The following is a 23763-nucleotide window of genomic DNA, read 5'->3' as shown; positions in this document are numbered from 1 at the left end:
GTACGTATCACTGTCAGTCGTATCTAGACGTATCTATATCACTCCAACTGCACACACCCCATACCATTACAGAGCCTCCATCAGCTTGAACAGTCCCTTGATGATGTGTAGGATCCATGGGTTCACGAGGTTGTCTCCATAACCATAACCACACACATCCACTCCCTCGATACAGTTTGAAAAGAGACCGTCCGACCAGCAACACTTTTCCAGCTATCAACAGTCCAATGTCTGTGTTGACAGGCCCAGGTGAGGCATAAAGCCTCGTATCGTATGTACAGTGAATAAGTGTACATGAATGGGCTTAAAGCTCTGAAAGCTCACATTGGTGATGTTCCGTTGAAGGGTTCGCATGCTGCAGCAGTTTGCAGAAGGATCACACTTCCATCATGTTGAATGATTCTCTTCAGTCATTGTTGGTCCTGTTCTTGCAGGATCGTTTTGCAGCCACTGTGATATCAGAGGTTTCATGTTTCACCAAATTCCTGATACAGTACACTCCTGAAATGGTCATATGGGAAAACCCTACTTCACCACTAGCTTGGAGATGCTGTGTCCCATCACTTGTGCACTGACTATAAGAGCTTGTTCAAACTCACTTACATTTTGATAACCTGTCATTTTAGCTGCAGTAACTGATCTAGCAACTGTGCCAGACACTTCTTGTGTTATGTAGGTGTTGCCGAACACAGCGCCGTAATCTTCCGTTTACTGTTCTGTGTATTTGAATATGTAGACCTATACCAGTTTCTTTGGCACTTCTGTGTATCTCGTCATCAATTATGTTGGGAAAATATAACAATACATTATATACAAATGGCACATGAAGGAACATTACAGTTAAATTACATCTTTACTTCTGTTTCACTTCCAACATGGACATCTGACCTCCAGCCAGTATGACTTCATTCCCAAAACATTGCTACTTTTCATTTACCAGTACCACTGAATTGCCACACTTTCAGTCATAACTGGAAAACACACAAGAGAAAAATGGCAGCATCAGTCTGATATAAACACACAAAGGAAAGAAAAATGTATATTCTCAGTCTTAATTCATAATGATTAGTATTATTATGAGTCATTATGTTCACGTAAATGCCAAAATATATCTCAAGTAGAAATGTTTTTAATTTTGATCTGAATTTACTTCCTCTTCAAACTCCATTATGTATGGTGGAAATGCATTATAAAGAAAGATACCAATGTTTTACAGTTAAATTACATCTTACTTCTGTTACTCTTCCAATATAGACACCTGACCTCCAGCCAGATCTGCATCCTTAATGAAACATTGCTACTTCAGGTTAACGGAAGCGTCCAGTTCCATCTGTCTGCTTTGACCAATGGCGTGACCAATATGGCGGAAACTACAATTCCCAACAACTTCCATATCGCGACTGTGACGTCATTATGTAAACATGACAACAAAACACAAAAATAGACCAAAAAACAATCAAATACATATTCCTTCAAAAAAATAATGAAACTAACGGGACAAACGGGGAAATTGGGGTTTCTTGGATGGGGACAAACTAAAAATAAACACACGCCACCAAACCAAATGACAGAAATGATAAAATAAAATGACCAAAACCTTCCCAAAATGAACTAAAAACAAAATCCACTGGAATCAAACACTTCCCTTGACCTATATAGGTAAATAGCAACTACCAATACCACACTATAAATCTCAATGCTTCCACCATCATCACCACCACCACCACCACCACCACCACCCTTAATTTAAAAAAAAAAAAAAAAAAAAAAACACCCTAGAAAACCAGAATTGGAATTAAACACTTCCTGTGACCTGTTCTGTTATCCTTACGATATCTCTACATATTGCCGTCCCTGGTCCGAGATGCCAGAACTTAAGTAAGCCTCATTTCTTCACGACTTCAGCCAACAGGCCAAATAGCTGAAGAAATTTTATTAGAGACAATGCTTTGTCCCCCCATCATCGCCGACAACTGATAACTGTTGACCTATATCCATACCTACCAGAGATATAAGCAATGCAATCTACCAAAATTCACACACAATGAACAGAAAAAAAAAAAAAAAAACTAAAATATCGTCGACATAACCAAAACAAAATCATTAACCCGCTGAAAAATATTCCGCTGAAAGCACAGTCACCACCGATACCACACACGTGCAATGCTAACCCGCAAATGAACCCTATATGCCACATAACACGCTACCCGCCACCTATCATGCAAACTAAACCAAAAACATCATGCAACACACAAGTGCGCAACACATAAACACACCACCAGAAAGCACCACCAATCGTATCAAAAGGACACCTACAAACATGCCACTCCCACAAACTAAACTCTGTGCTGTCATGACGTCACACTCCACAACAGCCTTACATCACGGGTCAAAGCCGACTGGTGGAATCGGACGCTTCCGTTGACCAGCTACTTCTCTTTTGCCAGAATCACTGAATTCCCAAATATTCATTCGTAACATCAGTTCCTCACCACCAACAGAGTCTGCTTGGATTAAATGCTTTTCATCATCTTCTGTCTTTCCACAACCTCTTGGTCACAACTTGGCCCAATCTTCTGTCTTCCACATGCTTTCCTTCACTCCTTTTGACCATCTCCTTACTCATTCACCCTCCGTCTCATGCATTTTCCTAGACATCTGCTTCTTATCCTTTTGCACGAGCAACACTTTCATGTCATTTTTGTGACACCTATCAGACTACTCTATACTAAAGTGATGACATAGTATACATACATAGACCTGTGACTGTCTTCGGTTGGCAGCCATAGGGCACAAAGTGTAAAATAAAAGGGAAAAAACACACCACTGGTGAAAGATGTTTGGTCAATAAAACAAAACAATAATTTGTGTACTTGCAAAAAAAATGTAGCCCCTTCCTTAATGCATTATTATTTTTCTGCAAGCATGGGGACTGAGCTCAAGACTCCAGTTTGATACATGTGCAAATGTTCACACAAAATTTCAGAAAAATTTGTGATTGTATCATACGGGAACCTCTAGAACACTTGCCATGGAATGACGCAGCATTGTGTGTCCAGCAGGCGCCATGTAGGGGATTAGGTGTGCGTGTGCGTGTGCTTGCGTTGTCTGTGTGTATTTGTTCTGTAGCTCCAAAAAAGAAACAATTCGAAAACCAACAGTTGATGACTCAGTGCTTCTGCTATTCAATGACTGGTCTCCTTTAATCCAAAAGTATTTTCCTTATAGCAGAAGTCCTTTGACAGGACTGGAATAGGAAGTGCTGGGAATAGGAGATGCTGGGTGTGTGGATTGGCAGGTCTTGCACCTTGGTCTCCCACAGGGATATGATACTTGTGGCAATGGATTGGGAGTGGCGTAGGGATCGACTAGAATGCTGTAGAAATTAGGTGGGCAGCGGAACATGACTTTATGAATGGCGGGAAGGCTCTAGGGTAGAATGACCCTCGTTTCAGACCATGATGATATGTAATCCAAGCCCTAGTGAAGGATGTGGTTCAGTTTTTTCAGTACAGGATGGTATCGGGTGATGAAAGGGCACTCTTTTTTTGGCTGGTTCTTGGGAATGGTGTGAGGATTTGGGGATATGAAGGGAAATTGCATGGGAGATCTGTTTGTGGACTAGGTCTGGTGGATGGTGCCTGTCTCTGAAAACCTTGGTGAGACCCTCAGCATACTTGCATAGGGATTCATTGTCACTGAGTCTCATTTCAAAAAAGTACCCCACTCATACAATTATAGTCAGTGGTGACTTTAATATACCCTTGATATGCTGGAAAAATTATACATTTAAAGCTGGCAGCAGGCATAAAACGTCATCAAAAATTGTACTGAATGCTTTCTCAGAAAATTATTTTGGACAATTAGTTCATGAGCTCACTCGAAATGTAAATGGTTATGAAAGCATACTTGACCTCTTAGCAACAAATAATCCTGGACAAATAGTGTGTATCATGACGGATACAGGGATTAGCAACCACAAGGCACTTGCTGCTAGGCTGAATACCATAACTCCTACAACCATCAAAAAGAAATGTAAAAGTATATCTATTTAAAAAAAAGCTGATAAAAATGCTCTTACCACAATTTTAAGAGACAATCTGCACTCCTTCCAATCTGATCATGTAAATATAGAAAAGATGTGGGATGATTTCAAAGAGATAGTGTTGACGGAAAGTGGGAGATATATACCACATAAGTTAATAAGTGATGGTACTGATCCATCATGGTACAACAGAGGGGTCAGATCACTGTTGCAGAAGCAGCGAAAAAAGTATGCCAAATTTAAAAGAACACAAAATCCCCAAGACTGGCAAAGTTTTGCAGAAGTTCGAAATATAGAGTGTACTTCAATGTGAGATGCATTCAATAATTTCCAAAACGAAACTCTGTCTCGAAATCTGGGAGAAAACCCAAAGAGGGTCTGGGCATATATAAAGCACACCAATGGCAAGACACAATCAAGGCCTTCACTGAGCGATAACAACGGTGAAATCACTAATGACAGTGCCACTAAAGCTGAGTTATTAAAATGTGATTTTCCAAAACTCCTTCACGAAAGAAGACAAAGTAAATATTCCTGAATTCCAATCAAGAACAATTGCCAAGATGAGAAACATAGAAATAAATATCCTCAATGTCACAAAGCAGCTTAAATCACTAAATAAAAGCAAGGCTCCCAGTCCAGTTTGTATACCAGTCAGGTTCCTCTCAGAATCTGCTGATACGATAGCTCCATATTTAGCAATTATATACAATTCTGGGTGGAGATTTTAATTTGCCGGATATAGACTGGGAGACTCAAACGTTCATAACGGGTGGCAGGGACAAAGAATCCAGCGAAATATTTTTAAGTGCTTTATCTGAAAACTACCTTGAGCAGTTAAACAGAAAACCGACTCGTGGCGATAACATATTAGACCTTCTGGTGACAAACAGACCCGAACTATTTGAATCAGTTAATGCAGAACAGGGAATAAGCGATCATAAAGCGGTTACTGCATCGTTGATTTCAGCCGTAAATAGAAATATTAAAAAAGGTAGGAAGATTTTTCTGTTTAGCAAAAGTGACAAAAAGCAGATTACAGAGTACCTGACGGCTCAACACAAAAGTTTTGTCTCAAGTGCAGATAGTGTTGAGGATCAGTGGACAAAGTTCAAAACCATGGTACAATATGCGTTAGATGAGTATCTGCCAAGCAAGATCGTAAGAGATGGGAAAGAGCCACCGTGGTACAACAACAGAGTTAGAAAACTGCTGCGGAAGCAAAGGAAACTTCACAGCAATCATAAACATAGTCAAAGCCTTGCAGACAAACAAAAATTACGCGAAGCGAAATGCAGTGTGAGGAGGGCTATGCGAGAGGCTTTCAATGAATTCGAAAGTAAAGTTCTATGTACTGACTTGGCAGAAAATCCTAAGAAATTTTGGTCCTATGTCAAAGCGGTAGGTGGATCAAAACAAAATGTCCAGACACTCTGTGACCACAATGGTACTGAAACAGAGGATGACAGACTAAAGGCCGAATTACTAAATGTCTTCTTCCAAAGCTGTTTCACAGAGGAAGACTGCACTGTGCTTCCTTCTCTAGATTGTCGCACAGCTGACAAAATGGTAGACATCGAAGTAGACGACAGAGGGATAGAGAAACAATTAAAATCGCTCAAAAGAGGAAAGGCCGCTGGTCCTGATGGAATACCAGTTCGATTTTACACAGAGTACGCGAAGGAACTTGGCCCCCCCTTCTTGCAAAGGTGTACCGTAGGTCTCTAGAAGAGCGAAGCGTTCCAAAGGATTGGAAAAGGGCACAGGTCATCCCCGTTTTCAAGAAGGGACGTTGAACAGATGTGCAGAACTATAGACCTATATCTCTAACGTCGATCAGTTGTAGAATTTTGGAACACGTATTATGTTCGAGTATAATGTCTTTTCTGGAGACTAGAAATCTACTCTGTAGGAATCAGCATGGGTTTCGAAAAAAACGGTCATGTGAAACCCAGCTTGCGCTATTTGTCCACGAGACTCGGAGGGCCTTAGACACGGGTTCACAGGTAGATGCCGTGTTTCTTGACTTCCGCAAGGCGTTCGATACAGTTCCCCACAGTCGTTTAATGAACAAAGTAAGAGCATATGGACTATCAGATCAATTGTGTGATTGGATTGAGGAGTTCCTAGATAACAGAACGCAGCATGTCATTCTCAATGGAGAGAAGTCTTCCGAAGTAAGTGATTTCAGGTGTGCCGCAGGGGAGTGTCATAGGACCGTTGCTATTCACAATATACATAAATGACCTGGTGGATGACATCGGAAGTTCACTGAGGCTTTTTGCAGATGATGCTGTGGTGTATCGAGAGGTCGCAACAATGGAAAATTGTACTGAAATGCAGGACGATCTGCAGCGAATTGACGCATGGTGCACGGAATGGCAATTGAATCTCAATGTAGACAAGTGTAATGTGATGCGAATACGTAGAAAGATAGGTCCCTTATCATTTAGCTACAAAATAGCAGGTCAGCAACTGAAAGCAGTTAATTCCATAAATTATCTGGGAGTACTCATTAGGAGTGATTTAAAATGGAATGATCATATAAAGTTGATCGTCGGTAAAGCAGATGCCAGACTGAGATTCATTGGAAGAATCCTAAGGAAATGCAATCCGACAACAAAGGAAGTAGGTTACAGTACGCTTGTTCGCCCAATGCTTGAATACTGCTCAGCAGTGTAGGATCCGCACCAGGTAGGGTTGATAGAAGAGATAGAGAAGATCCAACGGAGAGCAGCGCGCTTCGTTACAGGATCAGTTAGTAATTGCGAATGCGTTACGGAGATGATAGATAAACTCCAGTGGAAGACTCTGCAGGAGAGACGCTCAGTAGCTCGGTACAGGCTTTTGTTAAAGTTTCGAGAACATACCTTCACCGAAGAGTCAAACAGTATATTGCTCCCTCCTACGTATATCTCGCGAAGAGACCATGAGGATAAAATCAGAGAGATTAGAGCCCACACAGAAGCATACCGACAATCCTTCTTTCCACGTACAATACGAGACTGGAATAGAAGGGAGAACCGATAGAGGTACTCAGGGTACCCTCCGCCACACACCGTCAGGTGGCTTGCGGAGTATGGATGTAGATGTAGATGTAGAATTGCTTGCTCACAGAAAGAGGCATATGTAAAAACTGTAAAATTGCTCAAGTCATTGTTCCTCACAAGCATGCCTATGGAATATCGCCTCAGTTGTGTGACTGGGTTTATGATTTCCTGTCGGAAAGGTCACAGTTCATAGTAATGGACGGGAAGTCATCGAGTAAAACAGAAGTAATATCTGGCATTCCCCAAGGAAGTGTTATAGGCCCTCTGTTGTTCCTAATCTGTATTAATGACATAGGAGACGATCTGAGTAGCCATCTTAGATTGTTTGCAGATGATGCCATCATTTAGCGCTGGTAAAGTCATCAGATGACCAAAAAATAATACAAAATGATTTAGGTAAGATATCTGTATGGTGCGAAAAGTGGCAGTTGACCCTGAATAAAGAAAAGTTATTCACAGGAGTACTAAAAGAAATCTGCTAAATTTAGATTATGTGATAGGTCACACAAACCTGAAGGCTGTCAATTCAGCTAAATACTTAGGGGTTACAATTACAAATAACCTAAACTGGAACGGTCACATAGATAATGTTGTGGGTAGAGCAAACCAGATACTTTGATTCATTGGCAGAACACTTAGAAGGTGCAACAGGTCTACTAAAGAGACTGCTTACACCACACTTGTCCGCCCTATTCTGGAGTGTTGCTGTGCGGTGTGGGTTCTGCATCAGATGGGACTGACGTAGTACAAAGAAGGGCAGCTCGTTTTGTATTATCGCGAAGTAGGGGAGATAGTGCCACAGACGTCATACGTGAATTGGAGTGGCAACCATTAAAATAAAGGCGTTTTTCGTTGCAACAGGATCTTCCCATGAAATTTCAATCCCCAGTTTTCTCCTCTGATTGCGAAAACATTCTGTTGGCATCCATCTACATAGGGAGGAATCAGTGCTCACACGATAAAATAAATCAGGGTTCTATCAGAAAAATTTAAGTGCTCGTTTTTCCCACGCGCTGTTTGAGAGTGGAACGCTGGAGAAATAGCTTGAAAGTGGTTCATTGAACCCTCTCCCAGGCACTTTATTGTGAATAGCACAGTAATGACATAGATGTAGATACGCCATCCCCGGATGGCAAGGATGTGTGGGAGGGATATTTTGTCGAAACGGTGGTACTGTTGGTGATTGGTGGGTTTAACGTGGACAGAGGTGCAGAGTTAAACATCTAGCAAGGTGGCATGCTGCGTTGAGGAGGACTAGCAAAGTGGATCTGAGAGAGGGTGTTGAGGTTGTGAAGGAACGAAGAATGTGTCTTGGTCTGATTCCATGTTGTGAAGATAACGTCAATGAACCTGAAGCAGAATAAGGGTTTGGCATTTTGGGAGGCTGTACACGTCTCCTCTAGGTGGTCCATAAACAGGTTGGCATCCACGTTAAACCCACCAACACCAACAGTGCCTCTGTTTAGACAGCTGTCATTCCTTTCACACCAAAAAGTCCCTCCCATACAGTCCAGTCATCTGGACACAGTGTATCTGCAGTGACAAGAACTCCCCTGCTCACTATGCTGAATTGTCAGGAGGCTCACCACTCTTCGGCGAGTACTTGCTTGGCTGTCGTGGGGCCCCAGCCTTTTCAGCATTGCTTCATTTTTCTGTCCTGCAAACCTACACTTTGACTATCTCTTGCTCCTCTGAATTTCCATCAGATAGTCAATTTGGTACAGACCCTGCTTGTACTTGGTTCACGATTTAGATACTGATTTCCAGTTTCACTCCTAATATAACCTTTACCTTCCATTAACGATTACATGGTCCCCATTATTGGGTTCCACCTGCCATTTTTTTCCACATTTTACAGAAGTGTTTGTCGGCACACCCACTGTGGTGTATGCTCTGCCTCTGTGTCCTTCTACCCTGGCACCCTTCCTTCCTGTTGTATTGTGCTCAAAACCCAACACGGTACCCATGATGTTGTTGTTGGGAGAGGGGGAGGGTTGTCAAGTACTTGCACAATGGCAGGGATTGTACTGTTGCTGCCTGTGCTGTACACTCGCCATTTATGCCATGGAGTATGTGCCCTTCATGCGGGGGCAAGGGAACTCCTGGCAATGGATTACTGGCCAGACAACCATTGCTGAGGCTGGGTGGCAGCCATGGGGAGAGCCCCGTTCGGAGTGGGTGGCACCATGGCGGGTAGTTTGCATAGGAAGTGACGTAAAGTTTCTCCTGTTGGTGGTCATATGGCCTTGGCAATCTCTTCAAATGTGAAGGCCTCAAACAATGCAACAAAGTAAGATCACAATGTGTTCCCATCCCCTGCCATGCTGTGGGAGGAATGCAGGGCTAAAAGCCGAGGAGCAGAATCCCCTCTCCCCCATTACTTGGTCTGTACCAGGACTCATGGGGCACCTTTTTGGTCACAAAGGCAATATTTTTTATGGAAAACATTGAGGACAAATCCAGGGAAGTTGCAGCCATCTCTAAGATGAAGAGCAGTTCCCTCCTAATTAAAACATTACAGGTGCTGCTCTCTTGTGAAAAGTTGGGTGACATTCCTGTGACTGTCACTCCTTCCATGGTTCCTGCTGGTCCACAGCCAAATGCCAACTGGTGGCTGAAGCAACCACATCCTGCTGGCCATTGGACTTCTCGTTCTTCCTTTGTCCTGGACCCCAATTCAGGGAAACTTTCTCAGTCCTCGTATTCTTAAGAGAAGGGCAAGGAGAACAAAAGAAAGAAAATCTGGTGGCCCCCACACCACTGGACACTCTGTGTATTCCTTCTACACCCAAGGTGGGGATACCGGTGGCTCCGGAGGAAGCAGATCTTTACAGCAGTGCAAGGCAGTATTGATGCGGCTGTTCAGCATACAACGGCACCCATTGTTTTGGTGGCTAACCAAGCCATTCCCTGTCCCTCAGGATCCCTACTATGTCAGACCCCATAGATTGCTGCGAACATTAGAGATCATAGGTGTGCTCTCCAACACCATAAGCAGAACCCTTCACCAGAGCACCTCATTGCCTTCAAACGGCTCCTTGCTGGTGTTCACTGCCTCGTAAAATGCCGAAAGCAAGTATTCTGGGAATGGTAAGATTCCACCACTGGAACACATACCTCTCCAACATAGGTAAGGGCAAGGATAAGACGACTCTACGACTTCCAGCCCTAGCAGGTGTACAAAGTATTTCCTTAGATGGTGCCATTTACACTGATTCAGATGCTGTTGCCAAGCATTTTGCTGAGCATTACTCTCATACATCTGTGACTCAGAACTGCAGCCCCACTTTCTGGTTCATAAAGCAGCAGGAGGAGCGAGTGCACTGATCTTTTGCTATCTGTCACCTGAAGCCATACAATGCTCCATTCAGTGAATGGAAACTCTCCAGTGCCCTAGCTCATTGCCCTGTTACAGCCTCAGGGCCAGACCACAGCCACAACCAAATGCTGAAACATCTCTCAGTGGATTGTCAGCATCACATCCTTGCCTTCTTTAATAGGATCTGGAATGAGAGTGAGATTGCATCTCAGTGGCGAGAAAGTGTGATAGTTCCAGTACTCAAACCGGATAAGAACCCCCTCGAGATGGACGGTTACCACACAATCAGTCTTACTGGCATTCTCTGTAAGTTGATCAAACACATGATCAGCAAGTGGCTGTGTTGGCTCCTTGAGTCTCGGGGCCCTTTGGCTATATATCGGTGATTTTCACAAATTCCGCTACACTGCTGGTTCACCTGGAGTCCACTGTCTGGATGGCCTTTGCATGTCATCAGCACCTTGGTGCTGTTTTATTGACCTACAGAGGCTGATTACATGACATGGTGTTACCACATTCAAACTGCAATACATGAGTGAGGTCTCTGGACTTCAAGTGGAAGCTTCCCTCAGTACCCCCTTTATCCAAGAGAATGGGGTCCTGCAGCCCTCTCTTTCTGGTGGCCATCAATTGTCTAGTAGTAGCTGTGGGGTCTTCGGTATCGCCCTCCTTATATGCTGATGTTTGCTTGTATTATTGCTCCTCTAGTATGGTTGTTGCTGAGTGCCACCTACAGTGCACCATATAAAAAGCACAATCATGGGCTTTTACCCATGGCTTTTGGTTTTCAGCTGCCAAGACTCGTGTAATGCACTTGTTGCCATTGTACTGCTTACACACACCTGGAGCTTTACCTAGATGATCAGTTACTACCTGTAGTTGAGATGCATAAATTTTTGGGACTGGTCTTAGATTCCCGGCTGACATGGCTTAAAGTGCTGGCAATACCACAACACATTTTCTGCCTTCGTAACAGTAGGTGGGGTGCAGTCGCTCTACCCTTTTGTGGCTCTACAAAGCTCTGATTCAATCACGTCTTGACTACGGAATTCTTGCATATGGTTCAGCATCACCCAGAGCATTGTGGATACTGGACCCTATTAATCATTGTGAGTTTGTGTGTGGCTCACTCACATGGGGCCCCAACTTAATGCTGCCCATTCTCTTTCATCCTTTTTGGTGTTTAGGTCCATGCTTGAAGTTTGACCTCCACTTCTAAATTTTCTGTTTTTATTGAGCCATTTGGGAAGAACTCCCTCACTAGCGTCTGCAGCATGGATTCCTTTCACCCCTTCCTTCCCCTCATCCTTCTCTGCCCCTCCACCCTGCTAGATCACCAACACATGCAGTCAGTCCATGTGGTAGGGCTGTTATGTACCCATCTGGCTGAGCCCCCAGACAACATAAGGATCACACTACAGATACATGTATGCCAAAAAGTGGTTGCCTGTCTTCCTGGAGCACCAGAACTCCTGGCAATGGCCTCCATCCCAAGCGGCCCTTGCTGTGGCTGGGTGGCACCCAAGGGAAGAGCCCCTGATTGGAGTGGATGGTACCAGGGTGGATGCTTGGCGCATGAAGTGTGCCAAGCTGCAAACATCTAGCCATTCTCAAACAGCCATCTCTACGAATGGTGAAGGATCATTGAATGCTGCTTAGTATGACCCAGCAGCCTTCTCTTCCCTAACTACACCGTGGTCAGATGGCTAGGCTCGCCATCTTGGGGTGAAACACTTTGCCTGCTATGGTGCCTGCTATGTCGTATGTACTAGAACAGACAGGGACACATCTGCTGCCACAAAGCCATTGTTTTTTGTGGAGAATATCCAGGACAAGTTTGGTGAAGTGGAAGCTGAGTAAGATGCGATAGGGTTCTCTGTTGATAAAAGCTGCTTCTGCTGCCCAATCTGCAGATCTTTTTGCTTGTGATCATCTTGGCAACGTCCCATTGTCTATTACCCCTCACCAATCTGAATGTGGCTGGCTCTTCCGGGTTCGAGTTGGCATTTTACTCAGCACCCCTCAGATTCAGGAAAATGGTATCCCACAGGGTTCTGTGTTAAATGTAACACTCTTCTTCATAGTCATCAATGGGCTTGTAACCTCTGTTGGGCCTCTGATTACTCCGGCATAGCATTTCGACAATTTATGCATCTGGTGCAGCTCCCACTTGGTAGCATCAGCTGAGTGCCAGCTCGAAGGCACCATCCGATGCTCAATGGCGTGGGTCGTCTCCCATGGCTTCCAGCTTTCTCCTGGGGTTATGCATTTTTGTCATTGACCCAGTGAGTCCCAAGTCATGTGGGCATCCCAGGGAATGAACTGGCTGACCGTTTTACTAGAGAAGCAGATACTTAACCCCCCTCCCCCCATCCCCTTTCATGATTCTAGCTTTGGATATGCACATCCATATTAAATCTATTTTTGTCAAAAAATGGAATGTTATCTGATGTGCTACTGTTCTCAGTAATAAAATCCACATGCTCAAGGAGTCTACTCACGTTTGTGCTCTTCCTTCCACTCCTCCGTTTCCTCTTGTGTAAAGAAACAGCTCCATAGTGTAGTTGTGGAGACAGACCGGTGGTACCGCATATGTTGGTGGAATGTCCCCATACTAAGTATCATCTTCCAGATTTCTTAATTTTAATATTGGCAGACAGTTCATGGACGGTTGAACTGGTCTTCAGTATCCCCCATGAAAGTGGTTTTTATTTTCAGATACAAGGTTTTGCTTTACTCCTGGAACAGAAGCAGGGTGGTTGTGGTTGGGACCTCTCTTCATGTTTTCTCGGTCTGGGACATGTGACCACCCTTTCTTGCAAAGACCGCTCTTTTATCCCACTGTTTTCCCAGTTTTTAGATTTGGGCTACCCTTTTATACCCTCCACTGTGTGTCTTTTAACTTCCTCCTTTTATAGTTTGACTCCTGGTTCCGCAGACACTCTTTTCCGTTAGTGACTTTGGGACCATGGGACTGATGAACTCATCGTTTAGTCTGATAACCTCCCTCAATCAGTCATTTTGTGGTCCGACTTGCGACAGGAACCTTCTGAACTAGCCGTGTGAACACTCTGCTAGTTGAGGCTGGAGTTCCTTCATTACCTATCGGGTGCCAACAACAGCTGATGAATTTCAGTATACGCATTCATAGCTTCCCTGAACATCCCAACTACTGTGTCCTTCTCTGTGGAAGGGAGCTCCACTTCCCAAAGCAGCGATCCAGAACCGGGTTTACAATTGCTGTACTCCTCCAGTGTCTGTTCGGAACTGCAACTTCCTCTACTGTTGCCTCTGGTCAGCGAGACATCGCATCTGCTCCCGTGGCTTGTGCCCCAATCTAGGATTGTCTCAAAGTTTCCTTGGGTCCAAAAGATTATGTTGACCCCATGATTTTTTATTTACTGTTCTTGGCTGTCCTTGAGAAATATCTGCATTCACAGATGGCTCAACAGTTAATGGATGAAAAGACTTTGCATGCACACATGCACAGTACAGTGAACTCCACCTTCTGTCGAACGACTTCAGTGTTTTCATTGCTGAATTGATGGCCATTAAAGTAGCCCTTAGCCGTGATCGTTCTTGCACTGGCAAGAGTATCCTAATCTATAGTGACTCCCTTAGCAGCTGTCAGGCTATAGACTAGAGCTACTCTCCCCACCCAGTGGTTAAGGCATCCAGGATCTTGTCGCTGACCTCCATAGAGCTAGGGACCAGTCATTTTCGTTTGGATGCCCGGTTATGTTGAGATTTCGGGAAATGAATGAGCTGACGGGTTGCCCAAGCCAGCCACCAGGATGACGATTCTGGAAATTGGGTTCCCAGAACCAGACTTTCGGTCATTTATTGCAGGGAGTTTGACTCTCAGCAATCAATGGCATTCAAAATGGTCTGCCCTGATCTCCCAAAACAAACCGAGGACAATTAACAAGACCATGCCTAAGTGTCAGTCTTCTCAGCTTGCTTCTCACAGAAAATCCACTGCCTGCATTGGCTACACTTGGCTGACCCATTATTTGACTTGAGGATCCCCCTCACTGCCGATGCGGAGTCCGCCCCTGACGGTGGTCCACTTACTCATAGACTGCCCAAATTTGGCTGCTTTGAGGCGGCATCTAAATCTTCCTGACATGCTCCCTCTAGTGGTTTGCAGATGACAGCAACTCGGCTGACCTGGTGTTATGTTGTGGTTGCAAAGGTGGGTTCTATTCATCCTTGCAAGGTAGGGCTGCTTGGTGTCGTTGACTGCCCATGGGATTGGAAGGGCACCAATCTCCAGCCCCCGCCCCCTCCTCCCCCCTTCCCCCCGGGGTCCTTTGGCGGCCCTTGCCCTTGCTGGGTGGCCCAGCCGGGCCTCTACCCTTTCCATCTTTTTATTCTTTTTCATTTGTTGGTTTTAATACCTTGTCGTGACTGATCTTTTAACGACTTGCTTGTGCTGTCTCTCTTTTCTGGGTTTTCTCTCTTTGTTCTTGTGTTAGTTACATTCAGGCTTTCTTGCCTCCTTCCTTTGATGACTACTCTAGATTTATCAATGAATGGATGAAGCGACTGATGGCCTTGCAGTTTAATCCCTTTCACTCTAAACCAGCCAACTGATCGGTATGCTGAGGATCTCACAGAGGCCTTCACAGACAGGCAGTATTGCCCATACGTAGTCTGCAAACAGATATCCCATCCAATTTCCCATAACATCCCCAATCCTCCCACCATCCCCAAGAACTGGCCACACAATCATCTCTTCACCAGGATGAACGTCCAATGCCAAACTGTGGGCAAGAGCAAATTAGACCACCCTGTGGCTCTACATGCAGTTGAGCATAAAATGCTTGATTTAAATGGCTGCTTCATTACCTGATCCATCTGGGTCCCCCTTCACAACCAGCTTTCCTGAACTGTGCTGAGGGAGTTATCCTAACAACACGTTCCCCACTCCTGAAATTATCCTGGCCTCCAGCTAGAGTAACATACTGCCCCTACATCCTCCACCAAAAGCTTCCACCTCCTGCGTCCTATCATCTCATCCCTATTTTCTTCTCTCAGACTCTTTGTTTGCTGCCCTTTGCCAACGCACCCACTCATCTTTCTCTGCTTCTCTCTTTTTCACTTCTTTTCGTCCCCACCTCCTTGTCCCAAAACCTTCTGACACTGCGTCTTTTGGTATTCTAGTTGCAGCACTATGCCAGACAGCATTCGTTTGTCTCTCCATCCATACACTACTATCCCTTCCCTTTCCCATTGCTGCTGTCCGATGTGATAGCTGCATTCTGGCCTGAGCTGCCAAAGTTGGCAGTCAAGAGTGCGTGAGGTGTACTTGTTTGCTTGTGTGTATTAACAGTGTGTGTTTCTCTTTTGCTGATGAAGGCTGTGGCCAAAAGCTTTGTGTGTGTCTGAATTGTGCCTCTCTGCAACTTAACGTGTCTTCTTTATGATAAGCAGCAATCCATCTTTTCTGTCATTGTTGGCAATGTAGTAAAACTGTTGTAGCTATCTGAATATAGTGTAGTGATCTCCAGTGTTCATAACTAATTTGTCCGTGAGCTGTAATTACTTGATATTATTCAGCTCACATTTGTACTTCTTGGTGACCGTGGAAGCTAAAAAGCTGAGACATTTTCTTCAGATTGTGCAGCAGATGCTGAAAGAATAGAACTTAGCATAACATGCAATTACGTAAATGAATATGATACTGTTTCATTCAGTATAATATGTATTCTGGCAATGTTTTACAATTCCTTCATGATGAAGAGTACTTTCTCCAGGAACATTGCAGTAATTACTTGACTGTCAGTTTCAGTTTAAAGGTCAACCTGACAAATTATAATACAACAGAATAATCAGTTTTTGATAGATCTGTTTTTACATCTCCTGTTCACTGTGATGTCATCACCATTGTCACAGCACACACTGTACTTGGCAGCGCACTCTGCTCCTTCAAGCCAGGGTGTCGAAGATTGGGACAAACCCAATGCACAGCATTCACTTGCATCTCGTATCCATTTGCAAACGAAAACAGCGACAAAAACAGTTTTCGAGTCCAAACTATTTAACTAATGTCATTCCAACTACAGTGATCCTCTTTTTGTGGCATAGGTGAATGGGTAGTGTTATATACACTGTCCAACACCCACGTGATAATAAAATTTGCTTTATTATGTGTAGCCAGGACACCACTTAATTTTACAACAGATAACCTTTTTTAGAAAATAAAAAGGCTTTTCTCCTGCCCAAAAATTTAGTATCAAAACACGAATGTACAACCTTAATAAAATTGACTTTTATAACTGAATTGATTTTACGTTCCTCTCTCGATGCTCTCTAATGGGTGCCGAGGAGTTAGACGGGCGCCGCTTCCGGGTCAAAGACTGGCGTATTAAAGACTGGCACCTGGTCGATCCAGCTGCGACGATGTTTCCTCCTGGCGGCAGGTCGAAAGACGCCTGTTTCTTTTCCTGGCGGCTATTTAACCCGGTGGCTCTAGTCTCTCTCCACGGATTCTGTCGTGAGGATTGGCAGCCGTTGGTGATACCCGATTGGCGGATGGTGATGTTATCAAATTACCATCCGCATCGGAAAAAGGGGTCACGCGCGTGTGTATTCCGCAGCTACTTTAAATTTGGCGGGAAGCACCTCTAGTTCCAGCTGGTGGAATGCGCCGGAACTACATTGCAGGTGTGGCTCATTCTGCAGCGGCAGTCAACCGTTGTATTTGCGTGGCTGTGTGCGCCACGGCAAGTAGCACATCACTCTACCCGAGTTACAGGTTTCACCACAATAGGTGTGATTGCCTCAAACCAATCATGGCAATGAAATAGTGTTCTTTTCTTGTAATATGCCCTAAAACTGCTTTAGTTATTTCTATTTCTGTGGTTTCTACATTTATAATGGTGTTGTGTTTTAGACCTATTAGGTAATTATTTTCCTCTGTGTAACATATCCAGCAATTTCTTGTTTGATGGAACTTGATTCATAAGCTTTATATCAAAGTACACACCTTATGTTCAGTCAGCGTATCATAATTCCTTGAGCACTGTATCTTGTGGTGCAGAAGTATGACAGTTAATATCCGAACAGGATGAATAAACTTCTGGCTAGTCAGATTTAAATTTTCCATGATTAGAAAAATAACTTACAGCAGACAACAGGGTGATTCCTTTGAAGAGACACATTGCTAATTTACTGCAAGTTTGAGATTGAATTCTATTGCTAATGACCCCAATGTTGATGGGATGCTAAGTCCTAATCTTCCTTCCCTGTGTCTTGTGAATTGTTCTTCGGTCTTTGATATGGTGCATGGGGCATCTGCAGTGGTGATAAAGAGTTCAGCTGATAATTGATAAATACAGTTATCCCTTACTGCTACTTCTTGATAGTGGTTATTAAAACCAGACATTGTTAACTTTTTAATCTCTTCACATTTTTCATTTACTGTGGTACAGAAAATAATTTTTCGTGTTCAGTGATGTGGTCACTCCATTACGTGTGAATAAAATCCGTGGCGTGTCACTAACTGATTCTTTCGTAGATATTTTTTAATCAACCTGTAGTAAGTAAATCTGAAATTTTATTTTTACAGCTTGTCAAATTTTAATATTTCTTTTGTTAATAACAGGATAAAAGCCTTTTAAATTAGTCTGCAGTGATACAGACACACACACAAAAAATAACAAACGTTTTTCTTTAAGTCTTTGCAAAATGTATTTTTATCTTTGAAAAGACATTTATGTTATGATGTCACCCAGAAGCTACTTCTTTGTACTCCTCAGTACCAAGAGAAAGCGAATGAGCTGAATGAATCAGCACGTCAGCGGCCACATGCTGTGCTTGTGGCAGGCATCCAGCAGGAGAACAGGCATTTACGTGAATTACAGCAAGAAAACCGGGAACTAAGAGCTGCTCTGGATGAACACCAAAAGGCACTGGAGCTTATTATGTCAAAATACCGTCAACATGTTACACGGCTGGTAGCGTCGTCTAAAATTGATCTTGCTGCATTGGGCACACAGAAATATTCTAAGGTAAATCATATGTTTTGTCATCTTTGTTAATACGCATTTATTTAAATTTTAATTTTAGTATTAAGTAGTGACAGTCTCAAAGGATTCTATGCAGTGAACTGTACTAAAAAGTCAAAGCCAGTTCTAGATGTATGTGAAATTGATTTTTGAGTTGTTTTATCTTCAGAATTTCAAGTAAAGTTAGTTACCTGTATACTTGATTTTAATACTACAAGTAGAGGAGAGGGAAAATTTACTACTTTTCATTAATTGTCATACAAGAGCACATAAACCCAATGTAATAATTTTAAACAACATGCAGAGAAGTGTGAAGGAACAGTATTAAGCCTTTGTAACAGTCAAAACTGCCAGTTTTGTGTGTAGTACTCCAATAGCTGGTATAGACAAGTAGAAAGATTAAAATGCATGACGAGTTGTTGCTAAAGGACAATATAAATTTTTATGTAAGGCAGGAAATATGTGACCACTGAAGACAGAAATGAAGAAATGGAAATGTGGGTGGGTCATGTGGAACAAAATGTTTCATAATGTGTAGGATCCATACCAGCTTTCTAAACATGTTCTTCATCTATATGTATGCTTTGTCTGAAATCGTAAAGTTTGGCAATGCTAATAATTTTTTTCCCTACATGTATGTGCAATGCTTGTTTCAATCAGTGTCCACCCTGATGACAATACATCACAGACATTGCCTTGATTATGAAGACAACAGGGCCAAAATTCATAAGAATCAATATTTTTGACATTGACCAAAGCATAGAAGGCATTACATATATTTGTGCATACAGTCAAACTTTTGTATATGAGCAAGATGCTGTTGGTTGTGGCTATTGCATTTCAGTATGTTTTAGTTGCTCCGAAGGTCTCCTATTAATTCACGACAGAATTAAGTCTGGCATATATATTTTGAGCACTTTGTTTGATTGCTAGTTACATATTTTCCAACTGAGTTATATGATGCATTCTAATGCCATTGAGAAAGTTCATAGGCTTTTAATAATTACTTTCCGTATGTGGACATATACTCTGCATTAACAAGTCGGGACATAACAGCACCAAGGGAGAAACCATCAAGAGCAACTGTGGATACCTTTACTATCTCCTGGTCATATAACATCATTAGGAGGGGGGGGGGGGGGAGACATAATTCACCACATCATATGTACTTTTGTATGGAATTATAAAAAATAAGTTTCATACAATATGTATAGTATTAAAGTGCGTAATTACTTGACTACTATCATTGCCTGTGCACACTGTGTTTTGTTCTTTGTACATGCTTTTGTGTACAGTTAACTTTGTTTATGAACAATGCAGTAGCCCAGATTATTCCATAAGGCATTAGTGAATGAAAATGGGCAGAATATTTCAAGTTATTAATTTGTTTGTATCAGATCCCATGCATTGATACTTACATCATGTTTTATAGATCCCATCACAAACGGAAACCTTGCAAGATGCAGAACAAGAAAAGGTACAAATTTATTCAATATTTACTAACAATACTTATGCCAAAAGAATATTTACTTTTTTAGTTGCCAGTTCAGAAACATTTGTAACAAGGCTGACACACTCAACAATTTAAGCATTCAGTTCATTATCAAGCTCTAAGAATTTTAAAACTTTCATTAATCAGAAGAAAGAAAAATGTATATGCGTATATGCTGATGGAAATGAGTAACTGCTCTCAACCCTGAATTGAGAGAAACATTCAGAATAGGTAATGAATAGGGAGTTACAGTGTATGAACACGACATGTTCAAATTCTATAGTACCACTAATTTAGTTTGTAAATTGCTTCTTGTATTGTTGACTCCCTAGTTCAGAATCGGTGAAAGTCAAAAGACTTTGTCACTAACGTTTTGTCGACACCCACTAACAAACTTAGCAATATGGAATCCATTACCACTATAGTATCTATTGTTTAGTGTCACTTTTCATTTTTCTATACTGTGTTGGAGTCTTTTGTGCTAGAAAGTTGAATCAATTCATGGTTAATTGTGAGCATTGCCTAAAACTTCTCCTCCATACTATCAACACTGGTGTGCAAAATTTAATGTTGAGAGTAATTTTTGTATGATGTCGCTGTCAAGTGACATGTCTTGTTGAAACTTGGACCATACATAAAGACTTGCTACAATATAGTGCATAAGGTAACTGGAAGAAATACAAAGTGAGATGAAAGGAAGTGACATTTTTATGAAAGTACAATAATTACAATGCAGTAGGTACAACTCATGGTGGTCTCATGGATGTTAGAAAAGGCGAAAAATGTATTCTAATAGGATACATAATTATCACGGATGACAACGCATGTGCTGCAGTGTGCTCACTTGCAAGTCACAAGATTGGTAAGGAGTTCTTGTGGCAGGATGTTCCATTCATCCTCCAACTCGGCTGACAACTATTGGATGGTCTTCGTGGCATGTGGACGTGCTGAAATACATCCCACTCATACTTGATAGGGATTGACGCGAGATGCATAGTATGCATTACTATCCATGATGATTACACACCCTATAAGAGTTATGTCCCACCTTTTTTAATGCCCAGGAACCAACATAAATCACAGTGACATCAGTGTAGTTATTGTCTTTGAGTAATAGTATAATTTTTGTTCATCATGTTGCATATTTCTTTCAGTTACCTTATGTACTGCACCGTAGCAGTTCTTTGTACGCATGGTCCAAGTTTCATAGAGTTATGTTTCTTAGCACTGAGACATCATGCAAAAACTGCTTTTGTATACATAATGTGAAAGTTACTGCCACCTTCTAAGTTTTGCATACAAGTGAACTATTGAGGGTAGATGCTTAGTATGAAGTGCTAAGTACAGGTCAAGTGACTGCATCACATAAGGAAGGTGTGGGTTTGTGCTACAGTGCTCTCCCTTTGTGAAAATCTGTGTGGTGGGCAGAGATAACTTTTCCTTTTCTTTGCTGCTGCCTCATCCTCCCCCCCCCCCCCCCCCCCCCCCCCACTAACAAACAAGAAAAATTTACAGACTGTACTGTGGTGTAGGTGACTATCTATCAACTCCAAAGTAAAGAGAATATATAAAATTAAGAATAAAAATGAATAAATTGAGTAGTGGTATTGTAATGAGAAGAAAAGAGAAATGTGTGAATAAATAAATAAATGAGGCAAACAGAGGTAGAAACAGAAAGATACAGGAGTTGAAACACTAAGAGAAATGCATGCTTGAACATAAAATATGCAGTTGCTTGCCAAACCTGTAGGTTGCCACCTGTGCATTGTTCCCAATACATTTCAAATGTAATTTGTGGTTATAACAGTTTTCTGTGAAGTTGTGACAACATTATGTCACAGCTCAATGCATTTTAAAACAGGAAAATGGTTTGTGCTCAAATGGTAGGTACTTCCGTATTTGAAGTGTTCGGCATTTCAGGAGGCACCATATGTAAAATTAATGCCGCTTACAGGGAAAGTGGGAAACAATCATCCAAAAAGTCACAGTTCAGACAAATGTGTATTGAGTGATACTGATAGATGGTTGTTGAAGTTTGTGATGGAAAAATAAGATGACTGTTCCCCAATGGTTGATGGTGAATGGAATGTCACTCCTGTGAGTTCGTCAGCAACAAAACAAAACAGAGGGCTCTGTGAGTGGGAAATTGCAGGGTGAGGTGGAATTCCAAAACCATTCATCAGTGATGCAGATGCCCTTATCAGGAAAACATGGTGCTTAAGCCATAACACCTGGGCTGTGTAACTATGGAAGAATTTCATGTGGTGGGGTGGTCTTGTTTTACACTGTTTCCAACTTCTAGCCAAGTCTGCATCCCAAGAATGAAACAAGGTGGGGAGCCATATTGTGGTATTCCTTTGGCTCTACAGTTAATCTGCGAGATCACTTTACTGCCGAGGCTTGTGTGACCATTTGGGTATATCAGGGCTGTCCCGTGTTGCACTGTTTCTTCCCAAAAGGTGATCATGTGTTCCAACATGACAGGCCCCCCTGTTCACACAGTTTGCATTGTCCAGGACAACTTTTGTGAATATGAGGCTGTATTGTCACATCTCCCCTGGCTGTCGCAATTGCCAGATCTCAATATTATTCAGTCATTGTGGTCTACTTTGAGAGAATGGCGCGTGATCACTATCCACCGCTATCATCGTTACCTGCCCTTGCCACTTGTTTGCAGGGAGAATGTTATAAGGTTCCCCTGAAACCATACAGGACCTGTATTTAGATATTCCGAGATGACTGTAAGCTGTTTTGAATGCCAATGGTTTTCTACACAATGTTAGGAATAGTAATGTGTTGTGTTTTTTAGTGTTTCCATACTTCAGTCCACCTTCTGTATTTGAGGCTGTTAGTAAATGTCGGAAGTAGGTTGAATGTTTAAAAGAGTAAAAGTACAGTGTGTGTTCGTCCTTCAAAGAAATTAGGAGTAAATCTAACACAATTAACAGGAAAGATAAGCTTTAAGAAAGCTGTTGCTTTCTCAATGACCAATGCGCTCATATAAATATTAACCAATACAGTTATAGATTAACACATTTGTATGTACAGTGAGACTGGGTATCTATTTACAGTGGTAATTATTACTTGTCATAAGAAAGGTTTGTAAGTGGGTTGGTGAAGACAGTCACTTTATGAGAGAAATGGCCAAAGTTGTGCGTTTCTAATTTTTGTTTGACTTTTCTGGAGTACTGAAAAACTCTAAACTGTAGACATAGAGATTAACTTAGATTGCACGGCCCTCTCGCCAGAGATTAGTCCTCTCTCTCGGGCACGTGTGTGTGTGTGTGTGTGTGTGTGTGTGTGTGTGTGTGTGTGTGTGTGTGTGTGTTGTTCTTAGCATACGTTACTTTAAGTAGTGTGTAAGTCTCGGGACCGTGACCTCAGAAGTGTGTCCCTTAGGAATTCACACACATTTTTTAAATAAAATTTTTGGAGCTGTTATCTATTGTTTTGTGGTAGTATAAATCAGTTTACTGAAATGACTTCTATTATAAACAGCCGGTATCACTAAAGTGTAAAATAAGTAGGAAGTGAGTACATAAGTGACACAGAAGACAAGTTTGCAAATATTTGTAAGTTCAAATATACAAACTAAGATATCACATTTCTTTAAGGGTCAGCTTACTAAATGATATTGGGTGTACTACATATTGATGTGCTTTGCTGTTTTTAAATTACGAACACATAGAAATTTCACTTAAACATTTTGATTTTGTGTACAAAATGGTACCTTTTAGTTATCACTATTTTTATTTGTTTGAATTTGAATAATGATAGTTTCTTGTAATAATGACATGAATTGTTTTCTTTTTTGTGATCATAGAATGTGTACCTGTGCCAAAAAT

General features: G+C 42.1%; 1 protein-coding gene across 2 annotated transcripts in view; it reads left to right on the top strand.

The window, feature by feature from the left end:
• The window catches only part of LOC126282029 (FGFR1 oncogene partner 2 homolog), a 74669-nt gene that overhangs the window by 12713 nt on the left and 38193 nt on the right, over window positions 1–23763 (top strand). Inside the window, exons 3-4 of one of the 2 annotated variants that reach the window (XM_049981435.1) lie at window positions 18178–18429; window positions 19859–19903. In XM_049981435.1, the coding sequence (XP_049837392.1) occupies window positions 18178–18429; window positions 19859–19903 (297 nt within the window). The remainder of the gene's footprint in view (window positions 1–18177; window positions 18430–19858; window positions 19904–23763) is intronic. The other variant, XM_049981436.1, reaches the window with a different exon arrangement.

The sequence above is a fragment of the Schistocerca gregaria genome, chromosome 7 (genome assembly GCF_023897955.1).
Source record: "Schistocerca gregaria isolate iqSchGreg1 chromosome 7, iqSchGreg1.2, whole genome shotgun sequence".
In the NCBI taxonomy this organism is placed as follows: Eukaryota; Metazoa; Arthropoda; class Insecta; order Orthoptera; family Acrididae; genus Schistocerca; species Schistocerca gregaria.
This window is presented reverse-complemented; position numbering and strand designations above follow the sequence as displayed.